This window comes from Oncorhynchus tshawytscha, linkage group LG14 (assembly GCF_018296145.1).
Source record: "Oncorhynchus tshawytscha isolate Ot180627B linkage group LG14, Otsh_v2.0, whole genome shotgun sequence".
Taxonomy (NCBI): Eukaryota; Metazoa; Chordata; class Actinopteri; order Salmoniformes; family Salmonidae; genus Oncorhynchus; species Oncorhynchus tshawytscha.
In genome coordinates this window covers 20,406,803-20,425,126 of record NC_056442.1, presented here as the reverse complement: position 1 = coordinate 20,425,126, position 18,324 = coordinate 20,406,803, and the positions used below count along the sequence as shown (strand labels likewise).

At 46.3% G+C, this 18,324-nt stretch overlaps 1 protein-coding gene across 3 annotated transcripts in view; it reads right to left on the bottom strand.

Annotated features, from left to right (window-relative positions):
• The window catches only part of LOC112267345 (neuronal PAS domain-containing protein 1), a 43,032-nt gene that overhangs the window by 2,764 nt on the left and 21,944 nt on the right, over positions 1-18,324 (bottom strand). For 2 of the 3 annotated variants that reach the window (XM_042297114.1, XM_042297115.1), the window contains exons 4-11: positions 17,014-17,081; positions 15,320-15,409; positions 7,889-8,063; positions 4,867-4,985; positions 4,370-4,566; positions 3,891-3,997; positions 2,660-2,807; positions 56-168 (exon numbers count right to left, since the gene is read on the bottom strand). In XM_042297114.1, the coding sequence (XP_042153048.1) occupies positions 56-168; positions 2,660-2,807; positions 3,891-3,997; positions 4,370-4,566; positions 4,867-4,985; positions 7,889-8,063; positions 15,320-15,409; positions 17,014-17,081 (1,017 nt within the window). The remainder of the gene's footprint in view (positions 1-55; positions 169-2,659; positions 2,808-3,890; positions 3,998-4,369; positions 4,567-4,866; positions 4,986-7,888; positions 8,064-15,319; positions 15,410-17,013; positions 17,082-18,324) is intronic. The other variant, XM_042297116.1, reaches the window with a different exon arrangement.

Genomic DNA, 18,324 nt, shown 5'->3' with positions numbered 1-18,324 from the left:
GTGTGTTTGTGTATGTGTGAGTGTGCGTGTCTGTTTTGACTGTGTGGTTCCCTACCCCGGGTTTGTGGTGAGTGTTCCGAAGGGGAGGAGCTGGCTTTCAGACGCTCCGCCCTCAGACTCTCTGGGAGCTGCAGCAGATCCAGGGGAGTGTCTGGGAGCTCTGTCCGACTGAGAGGGAGAGAGGAGAGAGAGAGAGAGAGAGAGAGAGAGAGAGAGAGAGAGAGAGAGAGGGAGAGAGAGAGAGAGAGGAGAGAGAGAGAGAGAGAGAGGGAGAGAGAGAGAGGGGGAGAGAGAGAGAGGGGAGAGAGAGAGGGGGAGAGAGAGAGGGGGGGAAAGAGAGAGGGAGGGAAAGATAGGGAGAGAGAGGGAAAGAGAGAGGGAGAGAGAGAGAGAGATAGAGAGAAAGAGAGAGGGAGGGAGAGGGAGAGAGAGAGAGGGAGATATTGTGAGAGAGATAGAGAGCGAGAGAGAGAGAGAGTGAGGGTGAGACAGTAAATATAAGATAATAAATGCACCTTTTACAGCTCTTGAGTGCTGCAGCAAACCACTGTTTATGTCTCCTGATTTAGCAAGATGGGTGCAGGGAGTACTTTACAGAGAGCTTTATATGGTCTTAACTTCCTTCACACCATTACCCTAATCTATCAACAATACCAGCCTCTCCAACTAATACCTCCCATCAACTTCCTTCACACCATTACCCTCATCTATCAACAACAACCAGCCTCTCCAACTAATACCTCCCATCAACTTCCTTCACACCATTACCCTCATCTATCAACAACAACCAGCCTCTCCAACTAATACCTCCCATCAACTTCCTTCACACCATTACCCTCATCTATCAACAACAACCAGCCTCTCCAACTAATACCTCCCATCAACTTCCTTCACACCATTACCATCATCTATCAACAACAACCAGCCTCTCCAACTAATACCTCCCATCAACTTCCTTCACACCATTACCATCATCTATCAACAACAACCAGCCTCTCCAACCAATACCTTCCATCAGCTACTCCCAACCCCCCCCAATTTCATGCACACGCACACACACACCAGCCACCCTTGCTCTCCCGTATAGCCAGCCCTGCTCCACTCAGGAGCCCACCCGTAAAGAACTGAGCCCAGACAGGATCGGGGGGGGGCTGCTGCTGGAGAAGTTAATGAGCTCTTGTAATTACAGCACTAATGAACTAAAACACCATTCAGACCCAACATTCTGACATCTATTTGTTGTAATTATAAAGCCCTGCTTCAATTAGTATTGTAATTCAGCCTGTCCCCCTTGTTTTTGTCCGACTCCTCTCTTGCTCTGTGCGTGTGTCTGTTTGTCTTGGAGTGTGTATGTGTGTCTGTTTGTCTTGGAGTGTGTATGTGTGTCTGTTTGTCTTGGAGTGTGTATGTGTGTCTGTTTGTCTTGGAGTGTGTATGTGTGTCTGTTTGTCTTGGAGTGTGTATGTGTGTCTGTTTGTCTTGGAGTGTGCATGTGTGTCTGTTTGTCTTGGAGTGTGTATGTGTGTGTTTGTCTTGGAGTGTGTATGTGTGTCTGTTTGTCTTGGAGTGTGCATGTGTGTCTGTTTGTCTTGGAGTGTGTATGTGTGTCTGTTTGTCTTGGAGTGTGTATGTGTGTCTGTTTGTCTTGGAGTGTGTCTGTTTGTCTTGGAGTGTGTATGTGTGTCTGTTTGTCTTGGAGTGTGTATGTGTGTCTGTTTGTCTTGGAGTGTGTATGTGTGTCTGTTTGTCTTGTCTTGAGTGTGTATGTGTGTCTGTCTTGGAGTGTGCACGTGTGTCTGTTTGTCTTGGAGTGTGTACGTGTGTCTGTTTGTCTAGGAGTGTGTACGTGTGTCTGTTTGTCTAGGAGTGTGCACGTGTGTCTGTTTGTCTTGGAGTGTGCACGTGTGTCTGTTTGTCTTGGAGTGTGCACGTGTGTCTGTTTGTCTTGGAGTGTGCACGTGTGTCTGTTTGTCTTGGAGTGTGCACGTGTGTCTGTTTGTCTTGGAGTGTGCACGTGTGTCTGTTTGTCTTGGAGTGTGCACGTGTGTCTGTTTGTCTTGGAGTGTGCACGTGTGTCTGTTTGTCTTGGAGTGTGCACGTGTGTCTGTTTGTCTTGGAGTGTGCACGTGTGTCTGTTTGTCTTGGAGTGTGCACGTGTGTCTGTTTGTCTTGGAGTGTGTACGTGTGTCTGTTTGTCTTGGAGTGTGTACGTGTGTCTGTTTGTCTTGGAGTGTGCACGTGTGTCTGTTTGTCTTGGAGTGTGTACGTGTGTCTGTTTGTCTTGGAGTGTGTACGTGTGTCTCTTTTTGTCTTGGAGTGTGCACGTGTGTCTGTTTGTCTTTGAGTGTGTATGTGTGTTTAGGAGCTGGAGGGTTGTGGGTCCTGAGACAGAGACAAAAGAAAAAATTGAATTTCATTGAATCCATGTGCGAATACTTGTATCATTTAGGCGTTGTAAATGAACAAAGCCCTACATAATGCTATCATGAAATGTATACGTCATCATTACAGTTTAGTATATTAAAATGACGGTGGACTGAAGGAGTCACACTCCTTGTCTAAGAGCATAATGCTGGATGCATTGTCTGCTGCGGTTGACCTGAGGCTACCGTGGCGACGGGGCTGACTAGCGACGGGGCTGACTGGCGACGGGGCTGACCTGATGACGTAGTTGACCCAGATGACGTTGCGTTCGTGGGGGGCTTTGTGGTTGATGGAGACGGTGGCACAGGACTGGACCCACAGATAACCCCCTCTCCTCTGGAGCCAGCGGTAGTACCCGGTCACCACCTGACCCTTCCTCAACACTGAGAGAGAGAGAGTGAGAGAGTGAGAGAGTGAGAGAGAGAGAGAGAGAGAGAGAGAGAGAGAGAGAGATTAGACCCAACCAAATCATGAGAAAACAAAAAGATAATTACTTGACACATTGGAAAGAATTAACAAAAAAACAGAGCAAACTAGAATGCTATTTGACCCTACACAGAGAGTACACAGCGGCAGAATAGCTGACCACTGTGACTGACCCAAAATTAAGGAAAGCTTTGACTATGTACAGACGCAGTGAGCATAGCCTTGCGATTGAGAAAGGCCGCCGTAGGCAGACATGGCTCTCAAGAGAAGACAGGCTATGTGCTCACTGCCCACAAAATGAGGTGGAAACTGAGCTGCACTTCCTAACCTCCTGCCCAATGTATGACAATATTAGAGACACATATCTCCCTCATATTACACAGATCCACAAAGAATTAGAAAACAAATCCAATTTTGATAAACTCCTATATCTACTGGGTGAAATTCCACAGTGTGCCATCACAGCAGCAAGATTTGTGACCTGTTGCCACAAGAAAAGGGCAACCAGTGAAGAACACACACCATTGTAAATACAACCCATATTTATGCTTATTTATTTCATCTTGTGTCCTTTACCATTTGTACATTGTTAAAACACTGTATATAAATATAATATGACAGTTGTAATGTCTTTATTGTTTTGAAACTGTATGTGTAATGTTAACTGTTAATTTTTATTGTTTATTTCACTTTATATATTCACTTTATATATTATCTACCTCACTTGCTTTGGCAATGTTAACACATGTTTCCCATGCCAATAAAGCCCTTGAACTGAATTGAATTGAGAGCGAGAGAGAGAGGGGGGAGAGAGGAAGAGAGTAAAGAGAGAGTTGGCGTAGCACTACAGGACTTTGGCAACAGAGGGCGCTGATTGCAAAATATGAACTTAGTCAAAATGTTAACGTTCAAAGGTAAACACACACACACAGACACACACACACACACACACACACACACACACACACACACACACACACACACACACACACACACACACACACACACACACACACACAGAGGGCAGGGCAGTGACTCACAGTCCTCATGGCTCTGTCTGATGTTATCCAGGTCTTCCACGTGGATGAAGTGGTAGCAGGTGTGTCCCACCACCTCTGCCGGGCTCAGGTCCATGTACTCTGAGATCCTAAAGGGAACAACGATGGTTTTATCCACGTGATGTAAACATAATAGACACACATACACAGGCAAACAAACACATACCATTTCTTAATGGAGTCAAATACAACCATAAAATGATTCACAGTACAACCATATATGCGCCCCATACAGACATCGGCCCCTGTGTGCAGCCGTGTTGTTGATGTGTTGTTGTGTCGTTGTGTAGCTGCGTTGGCGTGTTGTTGCGTTGTTGATGTGTTGATGTGCTGTTGTATACCGTTGGGTCGTTGTGTAGCTGTGTTGTTATGTTGTTGTTGTGTTGCTGTGTTGTCGTGTAGCTGTGTCGGTGTGTGTTGTTGTCGTGTTGCTGTGTCGTCGTGTGTCACTGTAGCTGTACCTGTTCTCGCAGTAGGTGACCTGCAAATCCATGTTGACCCGGAAGACAAACATCTGGCTCTCCATGCGCACCTCGTTCAGCGTGGAGGGCGGGAGCGTGTGCGCAAGGGCCACCAAGCCCATTGGCCGACGCACCGAGCGGGCGGAGCCTGGCACCATGGCAGGGCGACAGCGGATTCGCCCGGTCACATGGATCACCTGACAGGAAGAGTTTACAGTAACTTGCACGGTTGCACATGTACAGGGTCTCTACTAAACGAAAGGCGAGTAGTCCATTACTAGAGTTGCAAAACTCTTGTAACTTTTCAGAAATTCTCTGTTTTTACAGAAATCCTGGCTGGAAGATTCCTGGATTTATGAGGGAATAAACAGGAAACCGGAATTTTGCCACCCTGTACATTCCAAACAGTCTGAATGATTTCTAGGAATGGAGAGTTTGATTTTTCTCTCTCTCTCTCTCTCTCTCTCTCTATATATATATATATATATGTCTCTTACTCTGACCTTGTAGCCCGAGGACTTGACGTGGAGGCCTCTCTTGGTGAGGGTGGACTTCATGCGGATAAAGAAGCCTCGGTCAGGAGGTTCATTCCCAGGAGAGAGGGGGCTTGAGGGGGCTGTGGAGAGACAGGGGGACGACAGAGTTAGCTTGGGAGAAACCACATTTGGACCAGATTTGGAAAACATCAGTCCAGGTCTACAGACATGTACAGTAGGGCAAAAAAGTATTTAGTCAGCCACCAATTGTGCAAGTTCTCCCACTTAAAAAGATGAGAGAGGCCTGTAATTTGCATCATAGGTAAACTTAAACTATGACAGGCAAAATGAGGGGGAAAAAATCCAGAAAATCACATTGTAGGATTTTTAATTAATTTATTTGCAAATTATGGTGGAAAATAAGTATTTGGTCACCTACAAACAAGCAAGATTTCTGGCTCTCACAGACCTTTAAGAGGCTTCTCTGTCCTCCACTCGTTACCTGTATTAATGGCACCTGTTTGAACTTGTTATCAGTATAAAAGCCCCCTCTATATACTTCCGGCCCGTCCTTGGACACTGTGCTATCTAACCTCCAAACGAGCTTCAATGCCATACAACACTCCTTCCGTGGCCTCCAACTGCTCTTAAACGCTAGTAAAACCAAATGCATGATTTTCAACCGTTCGCTGCCTGCACCCGCACGCCTGACTAGCATCACCACCATGGATGGTTCCGACCTTGAATATGTGGACATCTATAAGTACCTAGGTGTCTGGCTAAACTGTAAACTCTCCTTTCAGACTCATATCAAACATCTCCAATTGGAAATCAAATCTAGAGTCGGCTTTCTATTCCGCAACAAAGCCTCCTTCACTCACGCCCCCAAACTTACCCTAGTAAAACTGACTATCCTACCGATCTTCGAATTTGGCGATGTCATCTACAAAATTGCTTCCAACACTCTACTCAGCAAACTGGATGCAGTTTATCACAGTGCCATCCGTTTTGTCACTAAAGCACCTTATACCACCCACCACTGCGACCTGTATGCTCTAGTCGGCTGGCCCTCGCTACATATTTGTCGCCAGACCCACTGGCTCCAGGTCATCTACAAGTCCATGCTAGGTAAAGCTCCGCCTTATCTCAGTTCACTGGTCACGATGGCAACACCCACCCGTAGCACGCGCTCCAGCAGGTGTATCTCACTGATCATCCCTAAAGCCAACACCTCATTTGGCCGCCTTTCGTTCCAGTTCTTTGCTGCCTGTGACTGGAACGAATTGCAAAAATCGCTGAAGTTGGAGACTTTTATCTCCCTCACCAACTTCAAACATCTGCTATGTGAGCAGCTAACCGATCGCTGCAGCTGTACATAGTCTATCGGTAAAAAGCCCACCCATTTTTACCTACCTCATCCCCATACTGTTTTTATTTATTTACTTTTCTGCTCTTTTGCACACCAATATCTCTACGTGTACATGACCATCTGATCATTTATCACTCCAGTGTTAATCTGCAAAATTGTAATTATTCGCCTACCTCCTCATGCCTTTTGCACACAATGTATATAGACTCCCTTTTTTCTCTACTGTGTTATTGACTTGTTAATTGTTTACTCCATGTGTAACTCTGTGTTGTCTGTTCACACTGCTATGCTTTATCTTGGCCAGGTCGCAGTTGCAAATGAGAACTTGTTCTCAACTAGCCTACCTGGTTAAATGAAGGTGAAATAAAGGTAAAATAAAAACCTGTCCACAACCTCAAACAGTCACACTCCAAACTCCACTATGGCCAAGACCAAAGAGCTGTCAAAGGACACCAGAAACAAAATTGTAGACCTGCACCAGGCTGGGAAGACTGAATCTGCAATAGGTAAGCAGCTTGGTTTGAAGAAATCAACTGTGGGAGCAATTATTAGGAAATGGAAGACTTACAAGACCACTGATAATCTCCCTCGATCTGGGGCTCCACGTAAGATCTCACCCCGTGGGGTCAAAATTATCACAAGAACGGTGAGCAAAAATCCCAGAACCACACGGGGGGACCTAGTGAATGACCTGCAGAGAGCTGGGACCAAAGTAACAAAGCCTACCATCAGTAACACACTACGCCGCCAGGGACTCAAATCCTGCAGTGCCAGACGTGTCCCCCTGCTTAAGCCAGTACATGTCCAGGCCCGTCTGAAGTTTGCTAGAGAGCATCTGGATGATCCAGAAGAAGATTGGGAGAATGTCTAATGGTCAGCTCAAACCAAAATATAACTTTTTGGTAAAAACTCAACTCTTCGTGTTTGGAGGACAAAGAATGCTGAGTTGCATCCAAAGAACACCATACCTACTGTGAAGCATGTGGGTGGAAAAATCATGCTTTGGGGCTGTTTTTCTGCAAAGGGACCAGTACGACTGATCCGTTTAACGGAAAGAATGAATGGGGCCATGTATCGTGAGATTTTGAGTGAAAACCTCCTTCCATCAGCAAGGGCATTGAAGATGAAACGTGGCTGTGTCTTTCAGCATGACAATGATCCCAAACACACCGCCCGGGCAACGAAGGAGTGGCTTCGTAAGAAGCATTTCAAGGTCCTGGAGTGGCCTAGCCAGTCTCCAGATCTCAACCCCATAGAAAATCTTTGGAGGAAGTTGAAAGTCCGTGTTGCCCAGCAACAGCCCCAAAACATCACTGCTCTAGAGGAGATCTGCATGGAGGAATGGGCCAAAATACCAGCAACAGTGTGTGAAAACCCTGTGAAGACTTACAGAAAGCGTTTGACCTCTGTCATTGCCAACAAAGGGTATATAACAAAGTATTGAGATAAACTTTTGTTATTGACCAAATACTTATTTTCCACCATAATTTGCAAATACATTAATTAAAAATCCTACAATGTGATTTTCTGGATTTATTTTCCTCATTTTGTCTGTCATAGTTGAAGTGTACCTATGATGAAAATTACAGGCCTCTCTCATCTTTTTAAATGGAAGAACTTGCACAATTGGTGGTTGACTAAATACTTTTTTGCCCCACTGTATGTGAGACGTACCAGGCTCGGGGGTCCCGGCCAGGGAGGATGTGGAGGCAGAGCTGGAAGCGCTCTCGGGGGCCACGTGGCAGCCAGCCTCGGCCCTCAGGTGGGGCCTGATGCCCAGACGCTCTGCCATCTCCACATGGTCCGCTGGGTGGATGTAGTCAAACACACTGCTGCCCGTCAACTCCACCTGAACACAATCAAATGTAGAGGTGAGACACAAACACTCATGCATGAACACATGAATGCACGCAACAACACGCGGACGCACGTCGCACACACACCCCTGAGCTGGGGGACAGACACCGATGACAATAATACACATCGGGAAGGATAGAATCCTGTTGTATTTGGTGATTACAGATTTGACTATTTGAATCTGTTCATTCATTCCCTATTAATTCATAGGCACCAGCGTATCCAGCCCACTCCCAGAGAGGGATGAAGACCACTAACACCTCCCAGCTATCATCCTCCTGCATCATAGTGTCCTACTCCAATCATTTAAGGTGAGATTCCATTTCATATGATAAAGCGCCTGCCTGCTCCCTGCCTGCTCCCTGCCTGCCTGCTTCTGCCTGCCTGCCTGCCCCTGCTGGGCTGCCTGTCTTCTCCCTGCCTGCCTGCTCCCTGCTGTCTGCTCCCTGTCTTCTCCCTGCCTGCCTGCTCCCTCTCTGTCTGCTCCCTGTTGGGCTGCCTGCCTGCTCCCTGTCTGCTCCCTGCCTGTCTTCTCCCTGTCTGCTCCCTGCCTGTCTGCTCCCTGCCTGCTCTCTTCCTGCCTGTGTGCTCCCGGCCTGCCTGTCTGCTACCTACCTGCCTGCCTGCCTGGCTGTTCCCTGCTGGGCTGTCTGCTTGGCTGCCTGCCTGCAGCCTCACACCCTTGTCTGTAGGACATACCCATTTATGAAGGATTAGATCCATTTAGTGTGGGCTTTATGGGATTTCCAGCAGGCATTCAAGGACATCACAGCCAGAGAGCTGAGCGAGGGAGCACAGATTAAGTGTGAATGAAGAGAAAAAAAAGGAGGGCTAACTCCTGTAAAGTGTAAAAAAAAAAACACAAGGAGAGAGGATTCGAGTAAGTAACGAGGGATCAGCGGAGAGATAAAAGTTTTAAAACAGCCCGGTGTTAATGAGTTGCTCGATGTAAACGAGACATAAACGGACCAGAATCCCCTGGCAGAGACAGGAAGTCAGCCCTGGAGGACCCCAGGCTTCCCACAGTCCTTTGCCCTCCTTCAGTAAAAGGCAATACTGACGTCTGTGGTACTTTACCTGTCTGTCTACTGTCACTTCATCACAGGGAGGAGAGAGAGAGAGAGAGAGAGAGAGAGAGGGAGGGAGAGAGAGAGAGAGAGAGAGAGAGAGAGAGAGAGAGAGAGAGAGAGAGAGAGAGAGACAGACAGACAGACAGACAGACAGACAGACAGACAGACAGACAGACAGACAGACAGACAGACAGACAGACAGACAGACAGACAGACAGACAGACAGACAGACAGACAGACAGACAGACAGACAGACAGACAGACAGACAGACAGACAGACAGACAGACAAAAAAATACATAGGTATAGTGTGGGGGGTTGAGAGAGTGGGGGGGAAGGAGAGACATGATATAAATAATAGCAGGGAGCTTTAATATGTATGAGGCATCCGGGCAGTCGTCCACAACACACTCTCAGCCCGCCGCTGACGGATGGAAGAGGAGAGAGGGAGGGGGAGTGATGAGGGCTGCATACTAACCAGTCCAGGATCAATTCCCCGCTCCCTCCATTCCTCCGTCCTCCCTCCTGCCGTGCAGGAGGTAAGGGGGGGTTGAGCAGCAGGACCTGGGGTCCCGGTTCAGAGCGCGCCGCTCCGGCCAGGAAACCTGGGGTGAGGGACATGATCACCTCCAGGTAGCAGGGGAGCGGACGGTGGGTTGTGCCCTTGGTCAAGGTGCCTGACCTGGGCTAAGCCTGTCTAAGAAACCCCACTGTCTGGAGAGGGGCCCCGTGGGTAAGCCAGGGCAGAGGGGTTAGGCTGGGGCACAGGTCAGGGCGGTCCACAGAGAGATCCATGTCCTCCAACAACAACCACCAGTTACATTTCTCTCTCTCTCTCTCTCTCCTCCCTGAGAGACAGGGATTTGTTCTGTTAAAGTGTGCATGCCCTTTCTCTCACCTCCCTCCCTCTTTCTGTCTCTCTCTCTTTTTGTCTTGCAGTCTTTCTCTCTCTTGTCAGTTTTTCTAAACGTGGTACTGTGTGTTTTGGAGTTAAGGTAAATCTTGATTGTAATTTTGTTTTAAGGCTGGTGTGTTTAGTTCTGTTTGAGGAGATTTGACTAGTGAGGCCATCTGTTTAAGGAATAAGAATAGCCTTGGTTGTTTACCTATTCAGTCCCATGATGCATTTCACTTCAACTGCACATTTAAGCTCTATTTGCATACCAAAAATGCTTTCCATTGCCATTTGGCTGTGTAGTCATTTCACACCTGTTCAGATATATTTCATAATACGATTTTAAGTTTGTGTTTACCAACAGTTAGCAGGAGAAATACCAAACTGTAACACAAACACACCGGCACACACACAGACACAGACACACACAGACACAGACACACACACACACACACACACACACACACACACACACACACACACACACACACACACACACACACACACACCACTAATAACTAGCCTCTCTCCAGGACAGTCCAATCCAACCAGGGGCAGACTCCCTATTACACCCAAATCCCCCTTTTAAAACCCACTCAAATACCACCTCTATCGAAATGTCCTCCCTCTTTTCTCTCTCTCATTCTGTATCCCCCATCCTTTTCCCCCCAAACATATCTTATCACTCCCCTCCCCTCCTCCCTCCCTCTCTATCCCTATCTGTCTCCCCATCCCCCTTGGTGTTTTTTTTCTCCTCCCCACAATCAATAGAGCTTTTAAGATGCCTATCGATTTGCTCCCTTAGACAGGTCCTGAGCGCAGGGGCGACACTTTGATTGTTGGGCCAGTAATTACTGTTATTATTTATGCATCTGGTCGAAATGGCAGGACTTAACATTCACAGTACAAGAGGCCGCAGGCAATCAACAAAGGTGAGCACCTGGAGGGACGGAGGGAGGGAGGGAGAGGGAGAGAGGCAGAGAGACTGAGAGGGAGAGAGAGAGAAAGAGAGAGAGACGGAGAAACTAGAGAGACAGAGAAACAGAGAGACAGAGGGAGAGAGAGTGTGAGAGAGAGAGAGAGAGAGAGAGAGAGAGAGAGAGAGAGAGAGAGACAAAGAAACTAGAGACAAGCAGAAGAGAACAGTCAAAGACATCTAGACACACACAAAGGTGGGAACACACCCAGACACATTACAACATCTGACATGAATGATGTCAGATGATCTCTCTTTTCATGAAAATGAAAAGAGAGATCATCTGCCTTTGGCCTGAAGAGCAGAAACCCGGACTTCACCAAAGAAATCGGTAATACAGACATTGTCATCCTGCAAGAAACCTGGTACAGAGGAGACAGACCCACCGGTTGCCCTCTAGGTTACAGAGAGCTGGTAGTCCCATCCACCAAACTACCAGGTGTGAAACAGGGAAGGGACTCAGGGGGTATGCTAATTTGGTATAGAGCAGACCTAACTCACTCCATTAAATTAATCAAAACAGGAACATTTTACATTTGGCTAGAAATTCAAAAGGAAATTATCCTAACAGAGAAAAATGTCCTCCTGTGTGCTACCTATATCCCCCACTAGAATCCCCATATTTTAATGAAGACAACTTCTCCACCCTGGAGGGGGAAATCAATCATTTCCAGGCCCAGGGACATGTACTAGTCTGTGGCGACCTAAATGCCAGAACCGGACAAGAACCTGACACCCTCAGCACACAGGGGGACAAACACCTGCCTGGAGGTGACAGCATTCCCTCCCACATATGCCCCCTAGGCACAACTATGACAACATAACCAACAAAAACGGGTCACAACTCCTGCAGCTCTGTCGCACGCTGGGTATGTACATAGTCAATGGTAGGCTTCGAGGGGACTCCTATGGTAGGTACACCTATAGCTCATCTCTTGGCAGTAGTACTGTAGACTACTTTATCACTGACCTCAACCCAGAGTCTCTCAGAGCGTTCACAGTCAGCCCACTGACACCCCTATCAGACCACAGCAAAATCACAGTCTACTTAAACAGAGCAATACTCAATCATGAGGCATCAAAGCCAAAGGAACTGAGTAACATTAAGAAATGCTATAGATGGAAGGAATGCAGTTTGGAAACCTACCAAAAAACAATTAGACAACAACAAATTCAATCCCCTTTAGACAATTTCCTGGGTAAAACGTTCCACTGTAATAGTGAAGGTGTCAGCTTCCCTCAGCTTCCCTATCAAATCTAAAAATCTCAAATAGAAAACCGATGAAAATTAACAACAATGACAAATGGTTTGATGAAGAATGCAAAAATCTAAGAAAGAAATTGAGAAACCTGTCCAACCAAAAACATAGAGACCCGGAAAACCTGAGTCTACGCCTTCACTATGGTGAATCACTAAAACAATACAGAAATACACTACGGAAAAAGAAGGAACAGCATGTCAGAAATCAGCTCAATGTAATTGAAGAATCCATAGACTCTAACCACTTCTGGGAAAATTGGAAAACACTAAACAAACAACAACACGAAGAATTATCTATCCAAAATGGAGATGTATGTGTAAACCACTTCTCCAATCTTTTTGGCTCTATAACAAAGAATAAAGAGCAAAAACATATACATGATCAAATACAGATCTTAGAATCAACTATTAAAGACTACCAGAACCCACTGGATTCTCCAATTACATTGAATGAGTTACAGGACAAAATAAAAACCCTCCAACCCAAAAAGGCCTGTGGTGTTGATGGTATCCTCAATGAAATGATCAAATATACAGACAACAAATTCCAATTGGCTATACTAAAACTCTTTAACATCATCCTTAGCTCTGGCATCTTCCCCAATATTTGGAACCAAGGACTGATCACCCCAATCCACAAAAATGGAGACAAATTTGACCCCAATAACTACCGTGGAATATGCGTCAACAGTAACCTTGGGAAAATCCTCTGCATTATCATTAACAGCAGACTCGTACACTTCCTCAATGAAAACAATGTATTGAGCAAATGTCAAATTGGCTTTTTACCAAATTACCGTACAACAGACCATGTATTCACCCTGCACACCCTAATTGACAACCAAACAAACCAAAACAAAGGCAAAGTCTTCTCATGCTTTGTTGATTTCAAAAAAGCCTTCGACTCAATTTGGCATGAGGGTCTGCTATACAAACTGATGGAAATTGGTGTTGGGGGTAAAACATACGACATCATAAAATCCATGTACACAAACAACAAGTGTGCGGTTAAAATTGGCAAAAAACACACAAATTTCTTCACACAGGGTCGTGGGGTTAGACGGGGATGCAGCTTAAGCCCCACCCTCTTCAACATATATATCAACGAACTGGCGCGGGCACTAGAAAAGTCTGCAGCACCCGGCCTCACCCTACTAGAATCCGAAGTCAAATGTCTGCTGTTTGCTGATGATCTGGTACTTCTGTCACCAACCAAGGAGGGCCTACAGCAGCACCAGATCTTATGCACAGATTCTGTCAGACCTGGGCCCTGACAGTAAATCTCAGTAAGACCAAAATAATGGTGTTCCAAAAAAGGTCCAGTCACCAGGACCAAAAATACAAATTCCATCTAGACACTGTTGCCCTAGAGCACACAAAAAACTATACATACCTTGGCCTAAACATCAGCGCCACAGGTAACTTCCACAAAGCTGTGAACGATCTGAGAGACAAGGCAAGAAGGGCATTCTATGCCATCAAAAGGAACATAAATTTCAACATACCAATTAGGATCTGGCTAAAAATACTTGAATCAGTCATAGAGCCCATTGCCCTTTATGGTTGTGAGGTCTGGGGTCCGCTCACCAACCAAGACTTCACAAAATGGAACAAACACCAAATTGAGACTCTGCACGCAGAATTCTGCAAAAATATCCTCAGTGTAAAACGTAGAACACCAAATAATGCATGCAGAGCAGAATTAGGCCGATACCCACTAATTATCAAAATCCAGAAAAGAGCTGTTAAATTCTATAACCACCTAAAAGGAAGCGATTCCCAAACCTTCCACAACAAAGCCATCACCTACAGAGAGATGAACCTGGAGAAGAGTCCCCTAAGCAAGCTGGTCCTGGGGCTCTGTTCACAAACAGACCCTACAGAGTCCCAGGACAGCAGCACAATTAGACCCAACCAAATCATGAGAAAACAAAAAGATAATTACTTGACACATTAGAAAGAATTAGCAAAAAAAACAGAGCAAACTAGAATGCTATTTGGCCCTAAACAGAGAGTACACAGTGGCAGAATACCTGACCACTGTGACTGACCCAAAATCAAGGAAAGCTTTGACTATGTACAGACTCAGCGAGCATAGCCTTGCTATTGAGAAAGGCCGCCGTAGGCAGACATGGCTCTCAAGAGAAGACAGGCTATGTGCTCACTGCCCACAAAATGAGGTGGAAACTGAGCTGCACTTCCTAACCTCCTGCCCAATGTATGACCATATTAGAGATACATATTTCCCTCAGATTACACAGATCCACAAAGAATTCGAAAACAAATCCAATTTTGAAAAACTCCCATATCTACTGGGTGAAATTCCACAGTGTGCCATCAAAGCAGCAAGATTTGTGACCTGTTGCCACGAGAAAAGGGCAACCAGTGAAGAACACGCACCATTGTAAATACAACCCATATCTATGCTTTGGGGCGGCAGGGTAGCCTAGTGGTTAGAGCGTTGGACTAGTAACCGGAAGGTTGCAAGTTCAAACCCCCGAGCTGACAAGGTACAAATCTGTCGTTCTGCCCCTGAACAGGCAGTTAACCCACTGTTCCTAGGCCGTCATTGAAAATAAGAATTTGTTCTTAACTGACTTGCCTAGTTAAATAAAGGTAAAAAAAATATGCTTATTTATTTTATCTTGTGTCCTCTACCATTTGTACATTGTTAAAACACTGTATATATATATATATATATATATATATATATAATATGACATTTGTAATGTCTTTATTGTTTTGAAACTTCTGTATGTGTGATGTCTACTGTTAATTTTTATTGTTTATTTCACTTTATATATTATCTACCTCACTTGCTTTGGCAATGTTAACACGTTTCCCATGCCAATAAAGCCCTTGAATTGAATTGATGGGAGTAACCTGCGTGAGTGAGTGAGTGAGTGAGTGAGTGAGTGAGTGAGTGAGTGAGTGAGTGAGTGAGTGAGTGAGTGAGTGAGTGAGTGAGTGAATGAGTGAGTCAGTGAGTGAGTGTGTGTGTGTGAGAGTGTGTGTGTGTGTGTGCGTGTGTGTACAGAAGGCCTTACCTGTGAGAGGCCCAGGTAGATGGAAACAGTCTCTGATATGTAGAGGAAGCGTCCCTCTGAGCTTACCACAAACACAAAGCCGTCCAGGGACTGTGGAAGCAACACACAAACACACACAGACACACACACACAGCCAGACAGACAAATTAGAGCAATTAGCGTGTATCGAGCAAATTACAATGAGAGGCTGCCTGCCGCTGGAGAACCACCAACAACCAGCCCTTCACCGCTCAGTCTCTCCGACCTCTCTCCCCTCCTCTCCCGCCCACATCAACAGTCCTGTCTGGCTGGCCCCTCAGCTACACACGACACACTACTGGTAAACACCACCAGCCTGTTCAGAGAGTCAACAAGGCACATTGAACACAGAGCCGGCAGACACCAGCGGAGCCGTTTCAATCAGTGTCAATAACAGTAGGACGGCATGGTGTTTCCTGTTGTGTTGTGTCTGTCTGCTGACCAGAGACACCGGTAGGTAGGTAGAGACAAGAGGTAGAGACAGGGAGGGGGTGATTATGATGGTAGAGTGAAAGGTATACAGCCACCCCATTAGGAAGGACTCCGTCACAGAATAATATTCGTCGTAATAACAAGCATTCACACAAGTGAGTAGCGGCGGTGTGCTGGGAAGCTCGGGCCACTTTGCTGAAGAAAGATTGCTGTTTTGGCAGCGGCGCTTAAAGTGCCGCTAATTTATGCAACTGACACATTCAGTATGCAAATGCGAGTGGCCGGGGTGTGGGGGGGCGCGGCGAGCCCGGCTGAATGGCAGAGAAATAAAGTGCAATTATCATGCTATTACTGGCAGAGGACGGCAAGAGGAAAGAATCATAGCGTTTTCTGGAGCCCTAATTTGATTTCTATCAGCGTCGTTCCTCCTCAGAACGTTCGGCGCAGACGGCAGTCTTTTGTCTCAGCATACCTCTGTCATTTAGGACAACCCATACCCCCCCCCCCGTCTGTCACCCTTCTCCTCTTTCCCTCCCGCGTTCTATCGCTCCTCTTTCTCTTTTCTGTCCACTGCAGTCATTTGTCGTTGTTTGATCGTAATACGGTGGGGCGGTGCGATGTCTTTGTGGTTTTACAGTTTTTTCTGAGTGTTGATTGGCTGGAGGAGACGTCAGAGGGGTCCAAGCATGTCTTTAAAGGGTGGAGGAGACGCCAGAGGGGTCCAAGCATGTCTTTAAAGGCAGGAGGAGACGCCAGAGGGGTCCAAGCATGTCTTTGAAGGCAGGAGGAGACGCCAGAGGGGTCCAAGCATGTCTTTAAAGGCAGGAGGAGACGCCAGAGGGGTCCAAGCATGTCTTTAAAGGCAGGAGGAGACGCCAGAGGGGTCCAAGCATGTCTTTACAGGCAGGAGGAGACGTAAAAACAGAGAAGCAGCGTCACACTGTCAGACTGTCACAGGAATAAACATGGCTACCTTGTCCCACTAACAATTGCAGCATGCTGTGACGATAATAATGTTTACATGGTTGAATATTTGAATATTTTTGGAAAAACATTTAAATATATTAAACTTGTCAACAAACAAAAGTGCAGAGAATTAACCTCTTGAATGACCAGGCTAAATGTGTACTATTTTAAAATGCTGTTTGTTCTCAATGACACGCTTGTATTGTATAATAAATACATTTCAAAGGAACCCTGTGTGTGTGTGTCTGCGTATGTGTGTCCGCATGTGTGATGTTTACCTGTAACAAGTGTGCTCCCAGGTGCTGTTCGAACATGTCAGTGGCCAGAGAGTGGGAGGAGCGTCGCACTGCAGGGACACAGATCGACACACACTGATCAACACACATCAGAACGACACACACTGATCAACACACGTCAGAACGACACACACTGATCAACACACGTCAGATCGACACACACTGATCAACACACGTCAGATCGACACACACTGATCAACACACGTCAGATCGACACACACTGATCAACACACGTCAGATCGACACACACTGATCAACACACGTCAGATCGACACACACTGATCAACACACGTCAGAACGACACACACTGATCAACACACGTCAGATCGACACACACTGATCAACACACATCAGAACGACACACACTGATCAACACACGTCAGATCGACACACACTGATCAACACACATCAGAACGACACACACTGATCAACACACGTCAGATCGACACACTGATCAGAACGACACACACTGATCAACACACGTCAGAACGACACACACTGATCAACACATCAGATCGACACACACTGATCAACACACATCAGAACGACACACACTGATCAACACACGTCAGATCGACACACACTGATCAACACACATCAGAACGACACACACTGATCAACACACGTCAGATCGACACACGATCGACACACACTGATCAACACACGTCAGAACGACACACACTGATCAACACACGTCAGATCGACACACACTGATCAACACACATCAGAACGACACACACTGATCAACACACGTCAGATCGACACACACTGATCAACACACATCAGAACGACACACACTGATCAACACACGTCAGATCGACACACGTCAGATCGACACACACTGATCGACACACACTGATCGACACACACTGATCGACACACATCAGATTTTTACACACTGATCGATACACATAGGATCAAAACATCCTGATCGACACACACTGATCGACACACATCAGATTTTTACACACTGATCGATACACATAGGATCAACACATCCTGATCGACACACACTGATCGACACACATCAGATTTTTACACACTGATCGATACACATAGGATCAACACATCCTGATCGACACAGACAGATCGACACACATCAGTTCGGCACACATCAGATAGACACACGCCAGATAGACACACGCCAGATAGACACACGTCAGATAGACACACGTCAGATCGACACACGTCAGATAGACACAGACAGATCGACACACATCAGATCGACACACGTCAGATAGACACACATCAGATAGACACATGTCAGACACACGTCGACACACGATCAGATAG